At 34.0% G+C, this 27,484-nt stretch overlaps 2 protein-coding genes and 1 long non-coding RNA gene across 12 annotated transcripts; 1 reads left to right on the forward strand and 2 right to left on the reverse strand.

The window, feature by feature from the left end:
- The first annotated feature begins 4,414 nt into the window (after positions 1–4,414).
- Positions 4,415–8,150, forward strand: LOC112274377 (uncharacterized). Its single transcript, XR_002967415.3, has 2 exons — positions 4,415–6,925; positions 7,124–8,150. It is a non-coding gene; the product is annotated as an uncharacterized LOC112274377 (long non-coding RNA).
- A 387-nt stretch (positions 8,151–8,537) lies between these two features.
- On the reverse strand, positions 8,538–14,261 carry LOC112274533 (uncharacterized). Of its 7 annotated transcripts, none has more exons than XM_090246427.1 (9): positions 13,789–14,221; positions 12,821–13,452; positions 12,287–12,469; positions 11,802–11,837; positions 11,251–11,418; positions 10,928–10,974; positions 10,307–10,442; positions 9,934–10,118; positions 8,538–9,506 (listed from the first exon to the last, which is right to left on the reverse strand). In XM_090246427.1, the coding sequence occupies exons 2-9, from the start codon at positions 13,370–13,372 to the stop codon at positions 9,266–9,268; spliced, it is 1,548 nt and encodes a 515-aa protein (XP_090102553.1). In that variant the 5' UTR covers positions 13,373–13,452; positions 13,789–14,221; the 3' UTR covers positions 8,538–9,265. The 7 variants fall into 7 exon arrangements, with proteins under 7 accessions (XP_090102553.1, XP_090102555.1, XP_090102561.1 ...); XM_090246429.1 differs by having other exon boundaries at positions 13,692–14,221; XM_090246435.1 differs by having other exon boundaries at positions 13,648–14,221.
- A 7,141-nt stretch (positions 14,262–21,402) lies between these two features.
- LOC112278941 (putative serine/threonine-protein kinase At1g01540) lies at positions 21,403–26,244 on the reverse strand. Of its 4 annotated transcripts, none has more exons than XM_024512877.3 (8): positions 25,303–26,244; positions 24,394–24,446; positions 23,337–24,227; positions 23,121–23,243; positions 22,693–22,863; positions 22,442–22,571; positions 22,101–22,310; positions 21,403–21,992 (listed from the first exon to the last, which is right to left on the reverse strand). In XM_024512877.3, the coding sequence occupies exons 3-8, from the start codon at positions 24,164–24,166 to the stop codon at positions 21,783–21,785; spliced, it is 1,674 nt and encodes a 557-aa protein (XP_024368645.1). In that variant the 5' UTR covers positions 24,167–24,227; positions 24,394–24,446; positions 25,303–26,244; the 3' UTR covers positions 21,403–21,782. The 4 variants fall into 4 exon arrangements, with proteins under 4 accessions (XP_024368645.1, XP_024368646.1, XP_024368644.1 ...); XM_024512878.3 differs by having other exon boundaries at positions 24,394–24,449; XM_024512876.3 differs by having other exon boundaries at positions 24,394–24,449; positions 25,086–26,244.
- Positions 26,245–27,484: the final 1,240 nt, after the last annotated feature.

Here is a 27,484-nt window from a genome sequence, read left to right on the forward strand (position 1 = left end):
TAATATAAATCATCAAAATTCAACAAAATTTTGACAAATTCTTACAATGAATAAAGTCATAATGCATATATTCTACAATAGATTATAATTGTCAATGCAAAACTAAAAAATATATTTAATCTAACTTATAGAATATTTGGCATAAGTTTAATTCTCAACCAAGCAACACAACTGGCATATTTGTAACTTATTAGTGTAATATGACTTACATCACACGATTATTTTAAATGCATCGAATATTGCATGTGATATTTATTAGATTCTGATATCTCTAGTGATAAATATCTAAAATTACACTAACCAACTAACTAACTAACTAACTATATATATATATTTATATATTGTTGTATACACCCAAGTAGATCTTACACTTAGAAGTCAACTTTAAATGACTATAGTTTAAAAGCTTTATTGAGATAATCAAAAAAAAATATTTTTAGAAGCCTTTGGCCTTACATAAAATTTAAAGTGAAATGAAGCTACAAAATGGACTTAATCATTATTTTTATTATAAGTCTAATTATTTCAAACAATCAGAAAAAATATATTTTAAAGTAATTTAAGCATTTTTTTACAAGACTTTCAAGTATTTATATATATATATATATATATATATATATTTAAATGTAACCACATGAATACATATCTTAAGCACTATTTTTTCCCCTGCACTCTTAAAAAAGGGAAACAATAATCCGACTTTGACATTCCATAACAAGGGTCAAAATCAGAATCATCTCAAACATGAGTTCTCAAACGAACAACAAAACCCGCATTCATGAAACACGATCCACCAAAATAAACTATGTATTATATATATATAGTAAACCTATAAATACGATGCATGCATTATTCCATATCAACATGAACTATTCATAAGCCACCCTCCAAAACCAATCAACTGACTTCACAAGGACCCATTTTTCATTCTGAGGGGGACCCACTCACACCAAGTGTCCCCTTAAAGTCTCACCCTGTACCTACCTACCTACCTACCTACAAACCTTGCTACCATCCAAGCTCACGCCAATCCCTGGTGATTAAACAGCTGTCTAACGCCCATTCGTGCATCGAAGTGATATATTCGTAATCACTACTACAGTTGCGAGAGGTGTGAAATTGGTTCCGAGGTACAGGTTTAGGGTAAACCCTAAACCCTAAACCCTGAATGCCAATATTATAAAGCAAGGCATGGTGAGCAAGCACAACGGTGCCAGCTCACTCACTCACTAGTAAGTGGCCCAATCCGCCACGTGGCCACTATGGGCGTGCTATGCTGGCACTCAGCAATTGCAATAACATAAAGAATTTGGATTCAGTTCAGGATTTAGGATTTTAGCACATTTCTAGAGTTTCCATTGATTTTCGGATTTTGCGGTTTGTTGGTTGGCTTTTCTTTTCTTTTTATTTATTTATTTTCTATGCTTTTGTTTTGTTTTTCATGTTTTATTTTTGAGTGGTACATGATCATATTTTTACAAATTATTATTTTCATGATATTACAGGTGTAAATATGGAGTTACAGTTTTTTCAAATTTCGTAATTGCTGTTGTAAATAGATAAGCTAATTCTTTTACTAGTATATATTATTTCCATTATAAACATGAATGTAGATTAACATACAAAAATTATTTTCTTAACCTTGACAAAATTGTATTTTATCCTCTAAACAATGGGATTTTCTCTCCCTCTCTCTCTTTCTCTTTTTTTTTTTTGTTTTCAGATCAATTTAACATGTCCGGGTAAAATGGCATCAATGGTTAATCCTTGTCCAAGAAATTTTAATTTTTTTGATTTGATTTGTTTTGTTTTCATCAATACAGAGATATCTCACCTTTCTGGAATTTTTTTCTACGTGTAGATCTAAGTTGAAGATTCAGCAACTTTATTCAAATCTGGATCTATTTTTTACTGCAATAAGATCTGATGTATATCAGATAATTGTTTTGTAGAAAGTTTAGTTAATAAACAGTGGACAGAATTATTCAACAACTTAGATTTTAGTTACAATGATAAAATTATTTGTTTTAATTTTAATCAATACAAAATACTGATAAGAATAAACTAAAAATCATGCCATTATATATATATATATATATATATATACACACACACACACAAAAGTATGTAAATATTTGGCACTCAAGATATTTCTTTAGAATTTTGTTAAGATATATCTTAGTTGAAGACACACATTTAATATGATAAAGTGTAAGATACTAAGATAAGATTGGGTTGTTTTATAAGTCAAAGAGGTATGGAACGCAATATGACATAGGAGTCAACAGTTGTAAAAGTCAATGGACAATTGGTTGTTCTTACAAATACTATTATTTTGAGAATTTACAAGATTGAAACGCCATAACATTGTTATTAGATAAAGGGTAAATTCTTTGTTATGATCATTTGATATCTATACAAGTGTAATTATAGGATTGTGTATAAGAATTGGAGTTAGATGGTATCATGATTTGAAAGAAATCATGTAATAAAAGTTTCACTGGTGTGATAAGTATTGGATTTGATTACAAGAGTATTTAGTATTATAAGAGATTTTGAGTTGTACTACGAAGAAGTGAGTATTACAATCATAAAGTGTAACGTCTATTCTATTATTCTAAATATTTGATGTTGTGTATATATATATATATATATATACATAGTCTTGTTATGTTTAAAAATTTATAAAATGGTCTTTTAATCATATTTATGAAGAATTATCCAAAATTGAAATGTTTATTGTATCATATATCTCATTAAATTGATTCTAATATAAAATAATCAAAATTTAAAATTAAAAGTATTTTTTAATATAATGAAAATAATTTAATAGATCAAAATTATTTAAATCATATTTTATATAAAATATGAAATTACATAAAAATTATTAAGAGACGTTTCTTTTAATTTTAATTTTCAATCGGTATCTATACATACATAATAATATCATAAACTAGAATTAATCATAATTATCAAGGACAGAGAGAAAAAAGATTATAGTATTGGAAATTGTGTAAAAACAAAAAAAACAAAACAAAACAAGATAAGAGATTGGCAATAAGACTTAAAAGAGATTAGCACTTTGATTGATTCAAAGCTTATGTTGGCATGATTAACGCATCCCTTGTACCTTTATTTGTTACAAAATAACTAAGTCTAATAAAAGATTCTTAGAAAGCTAAGCATTATATAACACCATATAGATTAAAAAATCTTCTATAGAAGCTTTTAGAAGACCATTGAAGGTTAAGCGTGGTTATATAAAGACTACAAAAGATTCCTAATAAAATTTTAATTGACTATAAAAATAAATTAAAAAGATAGTAGGAATTTAAAAAATTTACAAGAAAAATAGTAAAAATACCTAAAGGATTCTAAATGACTATTAAATATTTTACAAGTTACCAATGCTATAATCTATTGTGTATTAGATATATTACCTTATTTTAAATTAACAAATTAAACAAAAAAGAACTTAAATAGTTGATGCCTTTGCATATCTAAATTAATAAAAATTTATTAGAGATTTCTTGTGATGTATTTTATCTTTTGATCTATACAATGGATTGAATTGGTCATTTATCTACCAAAGATATTTACAAGTTTTTGATTTCAATGTAAGCCTTCAAAATATTCTTAGAAGATAACATATTAATTAATAAATTAATATTATTAATAGATAAAATATAAATAAGACTTAAAAAATAGTTAAAAAATAGTTAAAAAATAGGACTAAATAACCTTTACTTGTAAAATAAAATAAAATAATATAAATAGTTTTTTACATTCCTATTCTTTCTTTCAAATCCACATCTTGAAAGAATGTCTCTTTTAGAACTACTTTATTTATATCATTAGCACTATACTTGAATATTTTTAGATAAATAAATTATTGTTGATAAGAATATTATTAATAAAAATCACAATTATTTATAAAAATGTTAAATAGGTTAAATAATAGCCTCTTGTTTGTTTGTTTGTTTGTTTGTTTGTTTGTTTTGTTTTGTTTTGTTTTTTTTTGTTTTTTTTTGTTTTTTTTGTTAATATTATATTCTGAATTTTTTTTAAAATTAATTGTTCCTTCTCTGTAACAAATCTGTGTTTTTTATTTAGCCATTTATTTTTTTATTATTTTAATTTTTTTTTATTTGGTTTGGATTAGATTTCAAATATCAAATTATTTAATCTAAATAATCATTATAAAAAATTATCAAAAACCAAAGTAAAACAAAAATAATTTTATATTCCATCTTCTTTATTGTTGATTTAATATTCGTGCATTTATATATATATATATATATATATATATTTAATTCTTATAATCTATACCCATAATGCTTCTTTTAATAAGTAGTACTATTATTGTAATGTATCAATTATTATATTTTATTAATTTTTAATTTAGAAGAAATATAGAAATAGATAAAGGTTGTTAACATTGTATTGTAAAAGTATTAAGCCAAAGAAAAAATCAATTCAACTCAGATCTAAACAAAATGTTTTGTTTGTTTGTTATTTTATTTATTTTATTTATTTTTGGTTTATTTTTTGTTTTTAAATTTGTATGTATTTTTAAATCCTTTTGTACTTCAAACATATAAAATTCAGGCTTTTGTTATATTCTTATGAAGTTGATAAAATATTTGAATTTGATTTTTTTTGACTTTATGAATTATTTCAAAACATTGGATTGAGGATGTTAATAAAATAGTGATGTAGGTTTAAAATATATTAACTACAGTAAAAACTAAATAATTAAATTAAAAAAAATTGGAAGGACTTAACTTCTTTATTTGTTTTTGGATTGGAGCAATTAAACATTTAATTTGTGATTTTTTTGAGATTTATGTTGATTTTTTTTAAAAAACAAAATAAAATGAAAAGACAAGAATTAAATAACCATATTAAGGTTTTGGTGTTCTTTTGAAGATTACTAGAAAGATTTAAAGACTTTCAAGTAAAATTTCTATAAAGTTTCTATAAACCACTAAACTGTTTAAGGAAGTTATTTGATGGTGTGCATAGCATTAGAATTATATAATAGTTTATGTGAAAAAAACAAAAAGCAACAAATCACCTTTAAAATAACAAGGTTTATTGCACACAATGCATAGTAATTAATAAGACCATTGCATATAGATTGGTAAAAGTTAACTTTTATAATTATCTTTAAAGTTATTTTAAAAATTATCCAAATCTTTTAAAGTCATGTTAAATAAATAAATAAAAATTAAACATGAACTTATGTAAACTATCTAAAATACTTATAAAGATAAGAAATTAATCTTAAAAACTACAATCTTAGTTCTAGTATTTAATACATATTTTGTTTGTGAATCATTTTAATAGCCACGAAATAAAATAAAATCAATTGGTCTTTCCAAATTAAAAATATGAATTTTTATACAAAATAAAGACACAAATATCTTATTTGGTAGTTAATTTTATTTTTAAGTTGTAAATAAAATTGATTTTATTTTAAAAATTAGTAATACACATTAAATTAAAAAAACTCAAAAGTATTGTTTTGATGCAAAAACTTACTTCTAAAACTTTATAATTAAAAATAAACCTTTTAACAATGTGATATTTTGTCTTTGAGCCATTTAAAAAACTTGCTACCACTTTTTCATATAAGGTTCTAGAAAATTCTTTGGAACCACATTTTATCGAAACTCCATTTGTTTAATGTAAAATAACATTGAGAAAGAGAAATTGGAGAAATATCTACTAACAAGTATGAAGTTAGGGTGAATCAGAATTTAGATTTCAGTGCATGGTTAGGGTTTGGAGTTTAGGATTAACATCTACAAAAATAAATAAAAGTAAAATATAAAAAAAGGAGATGCATGTATGAGCAACACTAGGGTCATGGTTTCTCTGAAACTGGGTTTCAATGAAGGCTTGATCATGAACAAGTAGCCCTAATTTTAGATTATATGTTATAATTCAATGCTGTGTTGAGAGTTGTTGGTTGCACAGATGAGCTTGCATGCAGATGAGTCAATTCTCCCACCACTCTTGGTTTGTTTTGTCTCTTCCATGATGTTGAGTTTGGGATCGGTGGCAGGAGGAGGAGGTCGATGCACATGAGGCTTGGTTGGGATAACTTGTTTCTGCAAGTGGTTGTTTTTATGTTTTGATTGCACACAATAGTTTTGTTTTGAATGTCCATCATCTCCTTTCATGCTCCTCTTAGTCGTGCTCGTTGTACTTATTTTTTCTGATCCTGGAGCTCACATATTTGTCGAGATTTGTAGGTATAGCCTTCATGAATATGGACTTTGCCATCCTGTTGCCCCAGCAAGGATTGTGGGCGTCACTGCCTGATTTTTAGCTAGGATGTCGAAATCGATGCAGTGCATGCATCGTTCAAATTCACTATGCTCTTCACTTCTCGATTTTATGATCCTCGTGAGCATGTTGTGGCTTTGAACTAGACAGAAATTAGGGTTACGGGATCAATTGCTGCATGGAAGTTAAATGCATGCTGTAAGATGTGAGTGCGGACACGGTCGGTGGCCGTCACAATCGCCAATTTGAAGTGCCTGAGTGAAGGTCAATGCAGAGCTGTTGGGTTTAACTTCCCAGACGCGGACGATTACAATGGGGAAATTCAATGTTCTCGTTGTGTGATTCACAAAACCAGGTACCTCTCAAACATCAAATGGTCCAAATTGGTGGACACCGTAACCCTTTCCAACGATGGAGTAATCACTGAGGAAGGCATGATGCTCATCTACGGGACGCAGTATAATTTTTCACGTCAAGGAGAGGAACTTTGTTGGCGATGAGACCTGTTTCGAGAGACTACGTGAAGCAGAAACAACTCTTGGGAAGCTACACGACCTTTCTTTCAATCAAACAACACCGTTTTCAGTCAATCTGGAGATCGCTAGGGCTCATGTTTTTCCCCATCAATCAGGTTCGATCAGGATCCAAATGCTACTCCTTGGCCAACACCCACACTCCTGATGGTTGCCCTCCTGTCTGATATAAAGAAACAATGCTGCTAGAAGTTCTGCTTGATGTTAAACAACGTTCTCTAGTGCATAGTATTAAACATAACAGCACCTCAATTCACTCTTTCCCATTTCTCTTACCCTCCATATTTTCTTTCTAGCATGGAGGGCAAAGGGAGCATACAATCTACATCACTACCCACCTGAGGTGGTGGGAGCATTGGCATGGGATACAGCAAACATCACAGAGGAAGCCAGAGTTTCTACAACTAGAATGACAAGGGCATATAGACAAGGTGTTGAAGATAAGGGCTGCATCACAGGCTTATGCCACTGAGATTGCATTCTCAAACATTACATTCTGAAAGCATGAAATGCTGGTGAAGGTGAGAGAAGCTAATAATGCAATAGATGCAATGACAGCCATGCCAAGTAGCTGAAGCTGGAAGCACCCCAGCAGTAGCATCAGCTCCATAGCTGCTGCTGCAGCAGCAACAGCATCAGGTAAGGAGCTAGTCTTCACCTTATCAAGCTCACATCAAATCCTGCATGTTTTGTGTGCAGTTTTTTCACAATATGATAGTGTAGGCATGTTGACTTGGGACCCAGTTTTAGGCTTGCAGCATGTTGTGTTTTAAGGCTGCCAAAGGTTTGAGGCCTTTGTTTTGTGAATCATGGTTCATGTTGGCTTGGCTTCCACATCATCCCACAGTATCTTGTGGACACAGGATATCCTTGCAAATTATTTACACTTGACTCTATTTTGAACTATTGTTGCAAGTGTGTCTCTTCTCAGTAGCATCACTATTGGAGCAAATGAGTTGCTACACATGAGGAAGTGTTCCATTCAAGGGTCCTTTCTATTCACGAAATATTACATGCAAAACAAAACTTTAAAATAAAAAATAAAAATGGACAAGAAGAACAAAAAAAAGATGAATCGTTGAGTAGAGCTATTTGTAGTATAATAGCATGGCACGAGGTTAAGAGGAATTCAAGATTGCAAATGATGATTAAGCCAAGGTCTTTAAACCTTTTGACAAATGTTGCATACATTCAGAATTTCTTTGTGTGGGATGCAAGTTCTGTGGTTTTGATACTTGATGGCAATTCAGTCATAAGCTTTGAGTTATGATTGGCATGTGTATATGTCCAAAAATAATACAATTTAAAGCATGAGTTTAAGATTATGAGAGTGTTAAGATTTTGATGAAGGTTTCATTGGATCATTCATATGTACATTAAGAGATAAAACAAAATAGCATGAAATAGTAAATATTTTAAATTAATTAATATTTTATTCAATTTCAGTATTGCAACACATCAAGTTAAACTTTTAAGAACAATAGTATACATTTTTGAAGTTTTATAATTAAAAAAAAAAATTGCAATGAAAAGAATGGTTCTCATAACACCATGTTAAAAGTTTAGAAAAGTTGAGAAATTATTCATTTCAAGATATATAATATTATTCGCTGTTTTTTTTATTATTTTTTATATATTTTTTGCATTTTTTTTAATAAAAAGATTCAATAGTAAAAAAAAAAAAAAAAAAAAAAAAGTCTAATTATAACATTTTACAATTGTTAGGTACTAATATTTTTGATAAATGCTTCAATGTTTTATGATGTGAGTGTATATACATATACAAAAAAGAAGATTTGGAAATACATAAATAATATCACTTTTTGATTTGATGATTATAATAATAAAAAATAGTTTCTTTACTCCTTTTAATTACATGGTATAATTTTATTGATAATAACATATCTTAATGAATGCAAGAATAAGAATAAATACCAACTTATCAACTTTTTAATAATTTATTTTGATTTAAGTTTCATCACATTCACTCGCCTGTTGTCATCAAAATGTTTCTACTTCTTATGCAACCATCCAAATTTGAATTAACAATATTTTTAATTCACACATGCACATAAGAATTATCTTTTCCTTTTCATCTAGTTTTTAGAAATAGAATATGTGAAAAAATTCCTTTGATTAATATGCAAGTATATAAAAATTTAAAATTATAACACCTTTTTATTTTTAACTTAAATCTTTAATTTATTTTTTTCTTAAATAGTGTGATTTTTTCAAGATAATCAACTTAATGAAATCCAAATGTCATTTTTTTTACCACCAATATTTTTCTGATAAAAAAAGCCCCTCAAAAAATACCCCATCTTTTGATGTCTTCGGAAAAGATTACTCTTTCATATCAAGTGGAAAATCCTCAAACAATGACATAGACATAGCAAATGCAATTGCTTGTCTTCATTCTATTACTATTATTATTATTATTATTTGGTCTTCTTCGCCTGATTCTTCTTACTTCCTTTTGCTGCAGCTAACCTCTTTTTGCGCAGTTTCTTAAGAGCTTTGCGCCAAATGCGGCGAACAAGATACCCCCTCCATATCTTTTGAATCTTAAATGCTGCCTTCAAACTTAGTTCATTGTATCCTTGGTTTGCATACCATTCCTCATGTCTTTTATTAGCATCTGCTTTGGCCTTTGCTATAATTTCAATCTCTTTAAAATACCTATAGTTGCAAATATAAAAAGGATTTTTTTTTAAGTAAGCGTCACTTTTATTATAGGGCAAGAATAAATCCAATTTTAAATATCAGTACAGGATTCCCTTGTAACTTAATAACAAGGAGTCTCAAACACTAGTAATATTTTGGCCCATTTCTGCTCAGTAGAAGTAGATTTTGTCTTTAGAAAAAGAATAGTCTAGTTAAAAATGTGGTTAATGTAAAAAACAAAGAAAAAAAGAAAAAAACAACAACAAGCATACAATCCAACACAACTTTATGTAAAATCTAAAGATAAAATGTAAGTATGTATATTTTTGAACTGATACTAATTTGTATGCTTTATATTTTAATCTAAGTTTAGACTAAGTATTACTATCACCCTCATCATTTTCATTCCATTTGCATAGTTATAGTTAAAAAAAAGAATTACTTGGGCTCTATGTTGGCAATTTGGGCTTTCTTCATTTTAATTTGTGCATTAATGTGTTCAATGGCCCATATCATGCATTGGGTATCATTCTCAAGGCTTGCTGTGAGATTAATGACTTCTTCACGCAACAAAGTGTTTTGTTTCCCCATGTAATCCACAATTGCTGTGTGCACTTTCTTCTCTCTCTAAGAAAAATATTTTTCAAAAACTTGATAAGAACATGCATTTTTTTATTCTTCTCAAACATGCCCATATTTTATATATTAGAGAAGCATGATATATATATATATATATATATATGGCCAAGGATTCTTAATTAAAGCATGTAGTGAGGCAAGATATAAAGAATGAGAAGTTCAATGTTTTGAAATACTTCTAAGTTGGAATTTAATTGAGAGTTTGTTGCTTGAGCTTTGGTGAGCTTTATCTCACGATCACGTCGTGCAATGTCTGCGGTTGCTAATGCTTGCTCCGCCCTACCCTCCCATTCCTTTTTTCTTTTCATAGTTCTTCAAATTGCTTCAAATAATAATAGTACTCATAAATAAGTGAATATTATTTTCATGCTTATATAGCTTAAGGATTTGGCTTTTGCTGCATGTTTCTTTCAAATACACTTTAATAATGATTGATATACAATGTCTAGGAAAAAAACATATTAAATCATTCTTCAGTTATATCCATTTGTTAGTTGCCATTGTCAATTTAGTAGAATTAGTGCAATTAGATGAGTTTGTTGAATTAATTAATGTATCTCTATTCTTTTTGAAAATTAATCATGATTAAATTAATGCTTATGTTGGGTATTAAAAACTTTGTTGAACAATTCTTTTTGTTGGTACTCATAAATGAAGCACCATGGCAGATCACAATAGCTTTTGACAATTCACATCATTGAAACAATAGAAACACACACTCAATTCTAAGAATATGAGTATTTAAGTTATTAAATACATACATACATACACACACACACACACACAAATGTACATACTTGAATTTGTAAGCAATTCTTTGCTCTTTGCGCATTTCTGTGAGTTCCTGCACACAAAAATACTATAAAAACCAACCAATAATGTCCAAAAAGAAAAGCTCATATACAAGAATTAATGTATGATTATCATTGTTTTATTTTTCTTATTATAATTTTTTTTGAAACATTTTAATAACATGTCTGAACCATATGTTTAGTTAATCCTATTAATCCATTACATGATGCTTTATTTGTGACTAGAAAAAATCTATTTTTTGTTAATTGGTTCATGTCATGTGAATAGATGCATTTTGCTCTATTTTTAGACAATGAAATGAATTCACCTTCTTATGTGTAGTCAAATTTTTGGCCCATTCTAATTTATTCTGAACATGAGCCTCTGCTTCAGCTTTCATGACATATTTTGTAACTTCTGTCTTCCATTTCAAATCTTTGATAGCCTCTATGGCTTGCAATAGCTCATTCTCCCTTTTCTCATTGTCTTCCACAGTCTAATTGTTGAGCAATCACATTTTATGAAACTCATTGTTACTTTTCGAAAATAATGGAAAAAATCATAACTAGACCTTCAATCCAAGATGTCACATTTGTGAATTATTAAATTGTTTCTTGAATTTATTTCACTAAAAAAACAAAATGAAAAAATATTAAAAAAAAACAAAAAAACAAACTATCTAACTAACAAGAACACACACTTGTTAAACAAAAAAAAATTCACTTTCTTTTGGATAATTTTAAAAGAATATTAATACACACACACACATGTATCTGTCTATCTATCTATCAATACATCTGTGTGTTTAAATTAATATCCTTTTGTGTGTATATATATATATATATATATATATATAGTTTAAATTAATTTGTGACACACCTTGTTTATGACTTCAAATGAAGAATTTTTCTCCACCTGATATTGTCCATATTAAATACAATGGAACATTTAAGCCACAGGAGCTTCTAAACGCAGTTACTATTTTCATGTGGTATTTAACACTATTTAAATGAATGTAGGAATAAAATTTATTTTACTTTAAAATTCAGAAGAATTGTTTCATTTGTGTCAACCGAAGTTAATAAGAGAAATAAATCAACTAACAGATCAAATTAATATCTAGATCACACAACACTATTACTTAGTAATATAATAATTTTCATTTTTAGACAAGAGTAGTTTAAATTATCCATAAACTACCACCAATTAAATCACGTCTTTTTGTTAATAAATTACTACATGGTGTGAAACATGATTTACTTATGTGCAAAAGTTTTAGTAACATGGATCACAGACATATAAAGAAAATCAAAAATCAAAAAAGGATAATGGTATTTATCATTAAATTTGAATGTGAAATAGACCTCATCTAAGGCCTTTTCAAAAATGGACTTAAGCCATTTTGCTTCAATTTGAAATTTTGATACTGCAATAGGATGTGGTAATGTATACTTAATTAAATTAGCAGCCGCAAGAATTTTATTTTTTGCTTCCAAGATTTTTTTCCCTTCAGGAAGATGCTGAATGTCGATTTGGCTATCTGCAATCTAGAAAAATTGTTAAAAATCATATATATATATATATATATATATATATATACATACATACATTCATACATATACACAAAGCTTATAATTGAAATAAATCATTTCTCTCTAAATACATATGCTTAGGATCTACTGATATAAATTACATTTTTACTACTGAATGGTAGAAGACTGCCAAAAACAATTATATAAATTTATGTGTATATTATTTGTTCAATAATAAAGCTAGTCAGCATATAGGTACAATGATATCTTTCCAGTGAAGCACCAGCATTGTATATATGTATGTATGTACATAGGTATTGAAAACTAATTAAAAGAATTTGAGACAATTAAATAGTAGAAATATACCTTTAGAGCACCAGGAAGTTGCATAAGGAGTGAGATACGATCAAGAAGACCTTTAAAAAAACCAATTAGATGTAATCTTTGCAATGGATCACATTCGATCTTTGTAGGTTTTTCTTGTAATAGTTGTTGATTTTCTTCCAATTCGGAATGAGTGGATGCCTCATCCTCTTGAATGGAATCAACATTTTTAATGTTATTTTTTGCAATTGGAATATCAGTTAATCTTTTTTTCTTTTTTTGAATTTTGGAAGAAGAAAGTGCTTCAGACATGGATTTGCGTGCAACTTGGAGCTTCACAGACAAAATATAAAACACTTTCAATGGATTATGTTTTCGCAAATTTATTGTAATAATCTTTAAAGGGTATAAGATTAATGATTGTATTTTTGTTTTACAAAGATTTAATGAATAAGAGCACAATTTTACCATAGATCTTCGAATTTCTGCTTCAACCTCATAGGCAGATAATTTGCGTTCTTTGTTGATAAGATTGTCATTTTCTATGGTAGAATCAATTGCCATTAGTTTTGTGTTCAAAACCCTATTGATCATGCTTTCAATATTTATCACCTTTTTCCAAGTTTGGATTCTTTGTTATCAAAGAAAGCAAGTTTTTAAATTATACGTGTGATCTGAAAACATAAAAATGATTATCATGACTAAGGTTACTCAAAATGACTTCTAAATACAATGAATATCAAAACCCTTTTTATTTATATTTTATTTTATTTTAGAAATAAAGTGGTTTTGTATTGAAGATAACAAGTGTCATGCATTAAACCATATTTGAAAGCTCAATAATTTTAATTGTGTATAACAAAAATTACTTCAGAAGGATTAAACTTATTAGAAAAATAACAACCCAGAAAACCTTTATTTGATAATTAATAATCAATGTTCTTCATTTCATGTGTAGAGATTTATTCCATTACAAATAGTGAATTAATATCAATCAAAGTTGATGTCACCTTTGGCATTTGGAACATGAATCTTCACTTTGATGCATTCTGCTATGAACAGGATTGAGCCTTTAAAGTTTATATTAGTAAAATTTATGTGATGTTATGTTTGAGGTAACATTTGATATTGGAAACTGCATACAATTTTCTTCTTTTTTGTAAACCCAATATCAATTGTCATATTTGCATGTAAAAAAGGATTGTAAAAATAAATTTTGTTAGAATGTATTGTTTAATTTTTAATGATTTTTTTAATTATAAAAATAATAAAAACACGTGATTTTTATTTTAAAAGGCTTTGTTATATGACAATCTTTACAATAAGATGTTGTGTATTTTTGTAAATAGAATGCAACATTATTGGAAGAGGAATGTAGTGGTAGCTGCAAAGATTTGAAAAAATTATAATATTATTTTTTGGTGTGTTTTTAGTAAATTTAAGGTACTAGATAAATTTTATTAGTATTTTAATGGTGATTTATATTTTTAAGTTTAATTCTTCTCTAAAGATCAAAATTAATTAAAAAATATATTTGCAATTGCATGATTTTAAAACTATAAACTACTGTATGCATGTATATACGTGTATAACTGTGAAGGTGTATCGTATTATGTTAAAGCAGTAATGTCTTTAATTTTTGTGTCACTGCAACGTCAACTGCTTGTTGCCATGACATTATTATATATAAAAAAAATTATTAACTAGATGCCAATTGCAAACATTCTTTTACTTTCTAAAACAATCTCGGTTCAATGTTTTTATGATTCCACACTCAAAACTCACATCAATTTGTAAGAAGATGAATCAAATAGAGTCCAAAGTAGCGATGATGATGTTATTTTATTTTCTAATTGATTGAATAACTGAAATATAAAATACATTTTTTATTATATTCATTCTTTATTTTGATTTCTTAAACTTTTTCTCAATCAAAATTGTAATTGTGATTGAGCATCTTAAACTTCATACATGTATTGTCTTGTTTGTGTAACCATCTATATATTAACAAAGATTTTTTTAAAAAATAAATTATTATTATTATTATTATTATTATTAATTCCCTACATTTCCACAGTTCTTTTTATACAGCAGGACCATCAATAATCCATTTGATCCGACTTGAGCTTATTCTTTTATACAAAATACAACAATGGTGGCATTAATCAATTCCAATCTATAAATATGGATATATATAATTAAGTATAACAACCAATTTTATTTTAAATGAATATGCAACAAGAATTTTTCTTATTAATAAGTACCAGAGTGAAGCATGAGCATTTAATTCTAAAATATACAAAAAAAAAAATAGAGCTTTTTGCAAAGATTATGAAGTAGAAGATACAAAAAAATTTCCTTTGATTGGCTGGAATTTATGCGATTAATTAGTATTTTTTATAATAATAACTAGTCTTGGTGGTAGATAGTCATTAAAATATTACATCATAGTCATTATTCTATGATAAACTCAAAATTATACAAATTAAGTTTTGATGCTTGATTAAATATATAAGCATTTTAAAAAGCTTAATGAATAATCATGTAAATAAAAGTATTTATAATTTTATATATTTTAAAATAAATATTAAAATTAAAAATACTATATTAATAATTTATAGTTATTAAATATTTCTACAAGTTTCATTAAATTATATTAATTTTAAAAAATTACAAATTTTCTAATAAAAATATGCAAGTCTTAAATTTAAATACAAACTATTTAATCTTAAATAATATGTCCATTTTGTTTTTAAAATGACATACATCAAAACACATAATATTTTTATATGATTTAGAAATATAATCTAATATAAAAAATTTGAACAAGTTTGTCAAAACATCTTCCATACAAAACAAGGAAATAAAAGATCATTCTTCAAAAAAATATTTATAAGGATTGGAAGGTACATCAATGGACAGATGATTCTACTCCAAGTTTATTATCAATTTTACAAAACAAGTACCTAGCTTGCACTCTAACCTTTTTATTTTGTTTATTTATCATTTTTGTGTCTGTACAAATATAAATATTATGTATTTTCTTTTAATTTTTTTCGGTAGCTTATTGACTAGCAACCAACTATTAAGAGTTCCTAAACTTTGACAGAAGGAGTGCAATATTAAGAATGTGGGATTTTAAAATAAAATATACAAAATAATTTATAAAAAAATTGATAGAATTAAAGGTTTAGAGTTTATTAAAATACTTTGCTACAAAGAACTGTTTATCTTTTATGTTCATCCAATACCAAGTACTAGCTTGGTATCTATTCTACTATGATTATTTGCTACTCCTAACCTCAATAAAAGTAGGTAGATAGGAAGTAGAAGTTAAATCCAAATTTTTAAAAAATAATTCTGCCTTCCACTGAATTAAAAAAATAATAGCAAAAGAGACTAAATAAATAGCAAAAGAGACTATGTATTATTAAAAAGCTTTTTTCAACTATTAAGAACTATCTTTAACTAATAAGAGATGTAAAATTTGATACTTGCTAGCAAAAAGTCCATTACATTTTTTCACATGCTAATTTATCAAATCATGTTTTAAAAATAAGAGATTTCTTGAACAAACCATCCTTGAATGGATTGTTCTTATGAACTCTAACATCAAAATACCTTTAACTATATCACACCCTTGAACCAACAACTAATAGTAGTAAGAAACCACTCAATTATATCCTATAATTGCAAAATACCATATTGTTTTTATCATATTTTTTCATATCTTCTTTTGAAGATGGTGGCACTTTGAAGCAAGTGTAGGAAAGTGATGCCACAGACTAATTGGCTACTTTGGATAAGAGGCAGCTCAAACAAGTGACAACTAAATACCACCAACCATCATTTCTTTGTATATAATTTTCAATCAAATAATCTAGAAGCACAAGATAAAAGAGATGAAGTTGAAGAAGAGGACTAGGAGCCTATAACACAATTCTTGAAGTTGTCTTTTGTTACTTAATTCAACTAGCAACAACATAATCTAGTGGTGGATTTTGCAAGATACATTATACTTTCCTCATGTGAGTATGAAAAAGTAGAAAATTTAGTGAGACTTTGAGACAAAGCTCTATAAGCAAAGAAAGACCATCAGAGAGAAAAGAAAAGAAAAAGCTAAAAACAAAAGGAAGCATAGCAAGGAGAAACTAGTGCATGGCACATAGTGGAATGAACAAAGCAGATCTAACAATGAAAGTTATGGGCCATGGAAAAGGCCACCTTCTAAACATATTGTGCTACTGAATAAGAAGCGGTAAAGTGTGCAAAGAAATTGCATGCAAAAGAGGCCACCATTACTCAAATTATGAAAGCAATCAAATAAGCTAGAGCTATGGCAAAGAGGTATAGAATTTGTACAAGGAAGATAATGGAGAGTACACATACATGCCAAACAATGATTTTAGAGGATACAACATCTAACCAAGCAAGTGTCAAAGAACCAAGTTGCGAGAAGCCATAGTTTTTTACTCTAATATCACCATTTGGATCCTACATTTTACCAATCAATTGCCACTTTTGCTTCCCTTCTTACTTCAACCTCCCTTAATTTCCACCATTTGACATCTATTTGCATTCTATAAGGCTGCATACACAATTTACTTCACTATTCACAAATATGTTAGAGAGGATATTTTATACAAGCAATGCAAATTAAAGACGCATTCCATGGGGCTTTGATTTGGAAGGAAATGACAAAAAGAAGAAGGGTGTAGACTTTGCTCATGTGAGAACCTCCATAGTTGTAAAAAAGTTTGATATACTTTCTATTGTGGAATAGGCCTTCTTTCATCAATAATTTGCTTTGGCCATTTTCAATTAGCTTATATAGTTTTAGAATAGCTCCATGTAAATTTGAGATATGAGCAAGTGGTTTTGGGGCCTGAACTCTTGTCATTTGAAGCAGGCTAACATGTGCAATATGTGCAACTGGCCACAATTTTTACCTCCTCCTCCATGGTTTTTGGTCATTATTGTAATGACTTCTTTCCCACATGCATGTGCTCATTAAGCCTAGATTTTGTACAAAATCCCATCTATGTGATTGCTAATATGGTGGCTTCATGATCCCAATTTTTGCTTTGATTACTCACTATTTTGCTTAAATCTATGACTTGGTTCAATGGTCAAATGCAAAAACGGCTTTGTTCATTTTTTTATTTTTTCCTATTAAACCACTATGGCAATTCTTTTTTTCTTTTTTTCTTTTTTTTTTGCAACACTTTAGAACCTTATTTTTTGAATAATCATTATTATAAAGTTTTTGGTTGCAAAAACTTTATAATAATGATTATTCAAAAAAAAAAAAAAAAAAAAAAAAACTCTCACAAATTGAAAAAAGTCACTAAGTTGGTGGTTTAAGGTATTTTGATGTTAATTCTCAACAAATTAATTTGGCATGGTAGGACTGGCCTAAACTTCCATTTGAATGAACATTAATCAATAGGTATGCATTTATTTATTCAATTACTAGATTGGGAGTTGATACACAATGGCATGTTTGGACAAACACCATGACTTTTATAATGTTGTTGCATCATCAATTCTATAACACATGGTAATCATCATTATCATCATCATCAGGGGCACCACCTAATTGCATGAGTTCGTCATCCAAGCCCTAAATTCGAATCGTGGGAACCCTAAAAGTAGTCTGCAGACATGGAGGGAGACGGAGTGGCGAGACAGCGCTCCCACCAGCATTCCATTCCCATTGCATTGGGTCTTTCTGCTTTGCCTACCATCCATCCCATGAACGCCAGAAGATTATAGCGCTGCCTCAGGGTGTCTCTCCCTCCGTCCCCCGTCCCTCTCTTTCTTTCCTTCTTTCCTTCTTTCTTTCTATCTCGCTTTCTTTCAGTCTTTCTCTCCCCCCTCCCTCCCTCTCGCTCTTGCTTGCTTGCTTGCTCCGTCGTTGTGAGAGTGAATATGCAGGGCGTGGGCTCCGTGACGGGCGTGGCTGGAAGAGGAGGGAAGGGAGGATCGTGCGAGCGAGCGAGATGCCCGTGAGAGTGCAGAAGACGGAAAAGAAGAGAGAGCAATAAGCAGCACCCAAAATAATTGGGGCGCAGTTGCCATCTCTGCTTGTGACTGGACTGACTGCCTGCCAGCAAGACCCGCCCCAAGACCACACCCTCTCCACACCAGACTTCCCCTCCCACGGGATCGGGGAAGATAGACTTGGAGGGGGGGGGGAGACTTGGACGGGAGGGGGGTTGACTTCGGGAGTGGGGGAAGGGAAAGGAGGAAGCGGGTGCAATTGCCCACCTTCTTTTCCTTTCTATTCTTTCGAGAAGGATGGATGGATGGGTGGGTTCATCCTCTGTTCTCATCCATTCTTCCTCATCCCCTCCCCCATGCAAAATACTAATGTTTAAAAAAAGTGGCAAAAGTTAGTTGTGTTTTCCTAAAGATTTGGAAATGTTTCGTATAATTGTGGATGTCAAAGGCATGAGGATACATTGGAGAGTATTTTTTGAAAAAACTCATATTAACCAATGGTTGAAGAATAGGTTTAAGAATTCTTAAAATCCTCCACTTGTCATTTCATTATAGTAACAATGATTTCCTTAAATGGCAACACATACTTGCTTTTATGGCCTTCAATTTTATCAATAATAAATTTGTTTTATTTATTTATTTATTAAAACTAGAAAAAGACAACTGAGGATGGCAACTTTAGATGGAGACAATGACCTTTAGGCTCATCCTAAAATTATAACACAATAAAATTCTTAAAGGTGAAGAGTTCGTTTTGGTAGCATGAGAAAAAGAAAAATACTCCAGTATATGGAAAATGCTTAATTAATCTGCAATAAATATTGTTAAAGCATCCTTCCAAAAACATTTAGAATGTATATTTCACAAACTCAAACTAGATAGCACTTATTACTACTTCTTTTTAAATTATGAATAAATATACATGTACCTCTTTCAAATTTAGATATTGAAAAAAAAAAAAAAAAAAAAAAATGATGGTTGTTAATCTTTTTCAAACTGAGGCAAATGGACCTCTATCCAATTAGAAATAAACTTACAGCAATAATTACTAGCACCTTGTAAGCAACAACAAAGATTAGATTCTTAACTACTCATTGTAATTGTTTGTTTAATATTCTATTTGAAATACACTACCAGTAATTATAAGAGAAAAATTATAATCCTAAAGAATAAGTTCAATGCAAGTTGGTACAAGTTAAGTGTGTTTAAGACACATAATTCACAACCACAGACTCAATTTCTAGAATTAGGAGCTTATTTGTTTTGGTTTTTAAGTCATGTGAATGGTTCTAAAAACCAAAATCAAAAGTCGAACTCTAAATTTATCTTCTAACTTAAGGCGTCACAAGTTGGATTCTTTAATGTCGTTGATTTTTATGTAAGTAGTCTCTAAAAATCACAATTAACACATATTCTAACCTAAATGTTTAATTCTAATTAATAGTGAACATTTGAAATGTATAAAAAGGCAAAAAATTGCAAGAGAGGGGATACCATTGTCACCTCTAAACTAAAGTGCCAGCCATGATGCTTGCTTTCACCAAAGTGGTTGAAAAGTAGAGGAAGTTCCACGAGGCACCCATGAGGTGATGGACACCAAATATAATTCTAAATGATGAACAAATGATTTATTTTCAATTAATCCTTCCTTCTGTGAACGACACATGTCTCCCTTTTCTTCAAGCTTTTAGAATTCTTCAAAACTTTTTCTTCCATTCTAACTTTAACTTTTAACACCCTCTGATATTCAAGTAAGGAGAAAAGAACGCATTCACCATGAAGAATCACACCTTTTGCTGTACTGAAGAGATTTTATTTTTTTTCCATTCTCTTTTTTTTTGGCATTCTTGTGAACTTAAGCCGATTTGTAGGTGAAAGGGACGCACTCAAAATTGAAAACGCCGTGCTTGTGTACTTCGATCATTGACCATGGAGGTTCAATGCTGTGGAGACGTCAACCATGAAAGTTGCACAACTGCTTGACCAAAAAGCCTGTTCCTGACCAGAACACACTTGTAGGGCCACGGCGATGACACCGCCAGCCTGCAGAATCATCCCCCCCCACCTCAGATCTCTCTCTCTCGATTTTGACAGACTCACAACGCCCAATTCTTACTGTTTCCTACATCCTACTGCTGCAGCAGCAGCAACTAGTGCTTCCACACAAATACCCATCTTCTGTGAAGGGTTGCCGTGAAGTCAAAACCTATGCTTGATCACCACGCCAAAACACTGAGCCCATCCAACGGGTATCAGCATGCAAACTGTGATTGTGAAGCAGCAATTACTGTTGCCACTTCCTCCCCTGACATGTGTAACTGGATGATTAGGATGCAACCCGTGTCGAAGTAGTGATAGAATTAACACCCACAGCAAGTAGAGCATTCCTTAGTGTTTTTTTTCAAGCGTGAGAAGAAAAAGCTACGAACTTCCTGATGTGATGGAGTTCAGGGACTGGAAAAAATTTCGAGTGTTATGCCACTTTCTTGAAGCATGCGAATGAGCTGAGCCTTTGAGCATCTGAACTTCAGCGTGACAGGGGGCACAAGGAAGAGGAAGAGACACAGAAGGAAGAAAAACAAGAGCAGAAGACAAAACAAAACGAAAAACACACAAGAGAATAAAACAAAAAAGGCCTGTAAAATTACTCGAAGTTTGTATACGGAGTCCACAACCAACTCTTTTCCCCCCTCCGACACCGAGATTCCTATAAAAGTACAGTCAATGTATATTACTTACATCTGGACACTTCCTCCCCCTCCCTCCCCCCAACTACCCATTACCCCCTAGAATTGGATTGCTGAGTGGCCAACTATGGTGTCAATCTCGAAGGCTGACTTGAAACGGGTGGTGGCGGGTCTTCAACTGCACACGGCGGACAACAGTGAAGCGGGGATGATTCATCGACAAAGAGAATAGCCTCGCTCGCCTGACTGATTGATTAATTGATTGGTTGATGGAGAATTGTGATTGATGTGGTCGTGTGATTGCATCCCATCTATCACCCTTCGTAACGACGAGGTGAGCTGGTGGCCAGATTCTCGTACGCGCGGTTGCGTCTTACGAAGTTCCGGTTAGCAGGGCTGTCGTCGACGGAGTTATCGCTGTCGACATCGGCTGGATGCCCCTTAGAAAGCCGTTGCAGCAACCGCTCCTGGTTTTGAGCCTCCGTGCGGTGGGAGCGGGGGTGGCTGGACCCAGCTTTCCGATCCTGCACGACAAGTGGGGAGTGGTGAGATAAGTAAAATGAGTCACTGGATGGGCGGCATTCAAGAATCATGAAAAAGATTTCAAAGGAGACGAAGGGGATGGAACGTACATCACGGAAGGGAAACTCCTCGGCCTCAAGCATGTGAACGACATGGCCCATCTTGGGTCTTTTCAGAGCGTCTGGGTCCACGCACCGCAGGGCTACCAGAAGAGCCCTCTTCAGGGCTCGCGAAGTTGGCTTCACTTCCATGCATGGATCTGCCACTTCCTCTGAGCGCCTATTGCCCACCATCTGTTTCAACCAGTCCACCAAGTTGATCTGCACCACGCATTCGATATATGTTACACATTGCGACATGGTAGGAAGCTAGTCCCTTAAGACTGCACACGAAGTGTCGCTGGCGTAGAAAGTTTCGCCCGTAAATGGCTTCTGTGACCAGAATCTCTTACCTCTCCAGCAGCACGGTTGTAGTCCACAGGATCTCGCCCGGTGATAATCTCCATGAGAAGCACCCCAAAGCTGTACACATCACTTCGCTCGTTCAGCAGGCCCGTGTTCGCGTACTCGGGGGCTACATACCTGCAAAAACAACCATCGTAACGACTCAAGGAGAAAACCATGAAAGACAAACAAATACTTGTCACCGTTGCTAGCTGCAATTATTGTTACAACGAGGCAATAAATCATACTTTACGCTTACCCGAAAGTTCCCATGACACGCGTGGTGACATGGCTCTTGCCAGAGCCAAGAAGCTTGGCAAGTCCAAAATCAGACACCTTAGCATTCCATTGCGCATCCACAAGAATGTTGCTGGATTTGATATCACGGTGCACAACCTTCGGCTCCAAAGCCTCATGCAAATATGCCAACCTAATCACAAGTCACAATGCACATTTAAAAAAAACAAAAAACAAAAAAAAAAAACAAAACAAAACAAAACAAATCAAACGTAAAAAGGAAAGGGAAGAAAATTGCGCTCCTATCAGTGAACCTCAGGAATCTATTGGTAGAACGTGGATTACAAGTGCCTCGAATAACCTTCTAGTATTAAAGAAATCATCGAGGACAAATTGTAGTAAGACCCACAAGACAAAGCTTACTAGCAACACACAGTTCAGCTTACTCACCCTTTAGCAGTACCCATGACAATCCGCATGCGGGCTTCCCATGGAAGTGTATTTGTTTGGGACAGAGGTCCATGCAGCCACTGCTCCAAGTTTCCATTATCCACGTACTCGTACACAAGCATCCTGCAACAGCCACCAGAAACGAGGTCAACAAAGAACATCAAGGAGCTGCGCCACCACACAACAAACTGGGCAGGAAGAAGGGATGACATTCACCTGTGAGCACCCTCCGCACAGTACCCCAGCAAGCGCACGAGATTCTTGTGTCGAACGCGTCCGATCGCTTCCACTTCCACTCTAAACTCCTTCTCCGCTTGACCTCTGTTGTTAAGTAGATTTTTGACAGCGATCAAGGTGGAATCGGGCAACTGGCCTCTGTACACAATCCCATAGCCACCTTCGCCGAGAACATTAGAATCGGCAAAGCTATCTGTGGCAGCTTCGAGCTCCCTCAAGGTGTACCAATGGCCCCACCCTAAATGGGAAACCTCCGGGACTGCAGAGACAGGCGAGTCGAGGCTCCGGGTAGAGCCGGAGCCCCCTGACAGACTCAGAAACGAGCCCCTCTCCTGGTTCGCTTCAAATTTGAGCGAGCTGGGCTTGTCATGTCGCTCGATAGTGTTATCCTGCGTTTGCATGATGACTTCACCTGCGTAGCCCGTCTTTTCTCTATCCCCTTTCCACACAATGGGATTCTTGAAGCTGGAGGATTTTGTATCTCCTACATGGACCACGCCCTTCTCCATAGAATCCTTCTCACCCGAGTTTTCGCTGATCGTAAGGAGAACTGGATCCGGCGGCGGGAGGTACGTGTTGCCAACCCTGTCTATTTTAACATCCTTAATTTCTTTGGAGCTTGCATCTGAGACCTGATGCAACGGGAGCTTGTCCTTTTTTGGCCTACGACGCGATAACAGCCATAGCCACAGTAGAAAGAGAGTAGCAATAATTACTAGACCAACACATACTCCTATTACTGTCCACAGCTTCAAGCCGAAGATGTTGGTCTTCTTCGAAAGCTCGCTTGTCACGGTATTTGACGCCATCTTCACTCCTCTCAACACCCGCCGTTCAATCCCTCAGAATCCAAAGTCCAGGACTTTTCACCTGTTGAGACGTATGTTGCCTTATTGAATGCGAAACCAAAATTTTCAATCAACCCTAGAGGACTAGCAATGAAAACCGAGTGTCAAATGAGTGAGGTCTTCATGGACGACCATACACCTACTCGAGACTCGCAGTGACTTACTATGCACTGAGGAAGAAGTGATACCTGTACATAGATCTTCTGTATGCTGGGACCAAATCTATGTCATGAGTCATCACCTGCTACACATGCAAGACGACGCCACAATGAGGAAAATCCATGGAAGATTAACGTGAAGATGTCAGAGATGTACGATTTCGAAGTATCTACAGAATCTGGCTCTCGAGAGTGTGGGAAGCATCATCTGAAATAGTGGCGTCACGACAAAGCCAGTCGAATTCGTTTCGACTAAGCAAAAACTACACATTCCAATACAATAAGAAACGGGGTGATACAAGCGCCTACTGGTAGTACCTACACTCCACGAGCCAAATGCCACATGCAAACTACCTGCTACCCCAAATCACTACCGAGACACACAGGGCGATGAACCGTAACTACAGGTCGAGCCACAACCGCAGCGACATGGCCCAGTGGAGGTGTTCCTTGAAGAGGGACTCCAAGGACCCAGAAGAGGACCAAAAGTGCATTTCACAAAATGATCACTGCTACCGAGCTTCACGCAAGGAACCCAATGACTAAGATAAAGACCAACAGATTCCAAACCCGGCTGGCTATCAAAGCCCACATTCCCAAACGGTTCGCAATCTGCGAAACCAGGTTGTAACTTCCAATACCACAAAGAAGGAAGCTCTTCAAATATGTTCATTTGCTTGTCTCGGTCCTCAGATTCTTATCCACTACAAGTAGCCACCCACCTGAGTTCGGGAGGTCGCACCAAGAAGTAACTAACCGCCTCACAGTTGGTCGGTAGTCGTAGATCTAGTGACGAAAGAGACGACGTGAAGCTGAAACTATGAAGTGTCCTAGTGTTGAAATGACGACGACGTAGTAGTAGCCAGCAAAGCCTTCCTTTTAGCATCCACAACCTAACACAGGAATCACAGAAGTATTGTCCTGTGCCTGTTTATCTACCTCAGACTAGGTTTCGCCCTCGACACCAGCGGTGTCGCTCCCGCAGTGCAATGCCGACCCAGGGTCATCTTTCTCCAGATGAATGTTGCCTCATACGAGTTGACCCCCAAAAAAACAGCTCCCCTCAGGAAGCTCCCGAAATATAGTGTCCCTGTCTCCCCATGCGCCAGAGATCAGTTGCAACAGTGCCACCCAACTCCAACCGTCACGCTGCAGTCCACAGCCCCACTAACAATCCCTTCCGACGACCAAACTCCCGTTCACCCTCGGATCGAGATACAAACCCACACTGGCTCCTCTCTACCACTCACTCACTATTTCTCTCTCGCTCTCTCCCCTTCTACTCCAAACCCACATCATCGCCACCCACTATCAAATCACGAAACTCAAGCCCACGATGCCCCATCCCACCTCCCTCCCACTGCATCGCCACTTTCACAAACCACCACACTCCCCAACATCCCCACACTCCATTATTCACGTTCCTTGCGAAGAGACCTCCAACACCACCCCAATGTGTATGAGTTGACAGTGATTTGAATGATAGCAGTTGGACCCCACTCACTCTCTACGCATCCATTGCGACACAAGCAACAACCCACTTTGCGACCGATTGGGCTTAGCGTCGGGACAAGCGGAAAAGGGAAGACACCCCGACCCAAGTGGGACCTCCCTCCTCCCTCAATGGTGATAGAGGAAAGAGCAAGCAAGCAAGCAAGCTCCAGACGAAAGTAGAAGAGAGAGAGAGAGAGAGAGAGAGTTGAGAAAACAGCAGGGGTGGAGTGGGTGTGGGGCTGCCAAAGCCAGCCAGAGCAGGGCAGGGCAGCAAGTATCAGTGATAGAAGTGGGTGAGAGACACACTGAAACACATTGAGAGAGAGAGAGAGTGTCAGTCAGTCAGTCAGGCTGAGAGAAGGGAGAGGACGGGGGAGGGGGAGTGCAGGCTCAAGAAGAGGCAGCCAAGCCCTCCCTGGCTCCTCTTTTCTCCATCTTCCTCTTTCTTTCTTTCTCTCCCCCTTCTCTTCGTCGTCGTCGTCTTCTTCATCGCTGTTGCTGATACCTCACCAGCAGCCTGACCAGAGGTAGTAGTAGCAGTAGTAGTAATCCCTTGCTGCCCTGCCCTGCCCTGCCCTTCCGTTGCCCTTCCCCCTTTCCTTCCCCTTCTCTGGACATACCGACCGGCCGAGCTGGACTGACTGGGTGGGACTGGTCCAGAGAGACAGAGAAAGAAAATGAGACGACCCCCAACCCCACCCCACTTCGGGAGCGGTAAAAGGGAGTGGGAAGGGAGGTGGGGGTTTATCTGGCGAGTGAGCACTTAATTAACTAATCAATTGATGAATTAATTAATTAGTTAGTTAAAGAATGGGTTGGTTGGTTGGTAACTCTTCTTCTTCTTCCCTTCCCTACCTGCCTGCCTGCCTGCCTGCCTGGTAGATTCCCCCACCCTGCCCTGCTTCGTCAGGGTGGTGGTGAAAGGTGAGAGGTGAGGGTAAATTTCTACACGGTGATAGGGTGGAAGAATGAGATCAGATGGGATCGGATGGATGAATGATGAGAGGATGTATACGTGGTGATTGGGAGCTTTTGCGTGTGTTGTGACTGGATGAATTAATGAATGAATGTTGGGGTGGATGGTTGGGTGATGGATGGAAGGTGCTCGCGGGGGGGGGGGTCCGATAGTCGTGTGTGAGTGCGTTCGTGCATGTTTATCAAGTCACATGTCAAATGGGGGTTCGGGATCTGGGGGACTGAATTTGGGATGATCCCGGATCCCTTTTGAAATATATATTTGTTATTTCTAGAAAATGCAATTACTGGGTTTTCAACGAATTTGCACAACCCCCCCCCCCCCGTTGTGTCTTTGCTTTTCCTGTGGCGTGCTCTCGTGATTGCTCGTTCCGAATTGTGGGTTGTTGTTGAAGTTATTTTTTGTCTCGCTGCCTTTTTTCTTCTGTTAAGTTGGTAAAGCCGTTGGTTGCTAGAGAAATAGGGGATGTGAATGGTTTAGTTTTTGTCGTGAATCATAATGGATGAAGGTAATGGTTGTGGATGAGTCAGAGGTATATGTTGTGAAAAAGAGTTTTAACCTTCCTGAGAAAGCATTTGTTGTTAAATGCTGCCAGCGATTATGTGTGTTTAACAATAGGTACAATTATTTATTTATCTATTTATTTATATG

This window comes from Physcomitrium patens, chromosome 2 (assembly GCF_059467195.1).
Source record: "Physcomitrium patens ecotype Gransden chromosome 2, ASM5946719v1, whole genome shotgun sequence".
Lineage (NCBI taxonomy): Eukaryota > Viridiplantae > Streptophyta > Bryopsida > Funariales > Funariaceae > Physcomitrium > Physcomitrium patens.

Bases quoted from the DNA above. Each gene is read 5' to 3' on its own strand.
- LOC112274533 (XM_090246427.1), bottom strand. From the start codon at position 13,372: ATGATCAATAGGGTTTTGAACACAAAACTAATGGCAATTGATTCTACC. The intron at 12,470-12,820 runs GTATATTTCTAC...CAATTTTTCTAG, and splicing joins AACTTCCTGGTGCTCTAAAG to ATTGCAGATAGCCAAATCGA. The intron at 11,419-11,801 runs GTGTGTCACAAA...CTCAACAATTAG, and splicing joins CATTTGAAGTCATAAACAAG to ACTGTGGAAGACAATGAGAA.
- LOC112278941 (XM_024512877.3), bottom strand. From the start codon at position 24,166: ATGGCGTCAAATACCGTGACAAGCGAGCTTTCGAAGAAGACCAACATC. The intron at 23,244-23,336 runs GTGAATGTCATC...TGGCTGTTGCAG, and splicing joins TGTGCGGAGGGTGCTCACAG to GATGCTTGTGTACGAGTACG. The intron at 22,311-22,441 runs GTAAGAGATTCT...TGCGTGGTGCAG, and splicing joins ACAACCGTGCTGCTGGAGAG to ATCAACTTGGTGGACTGGTT.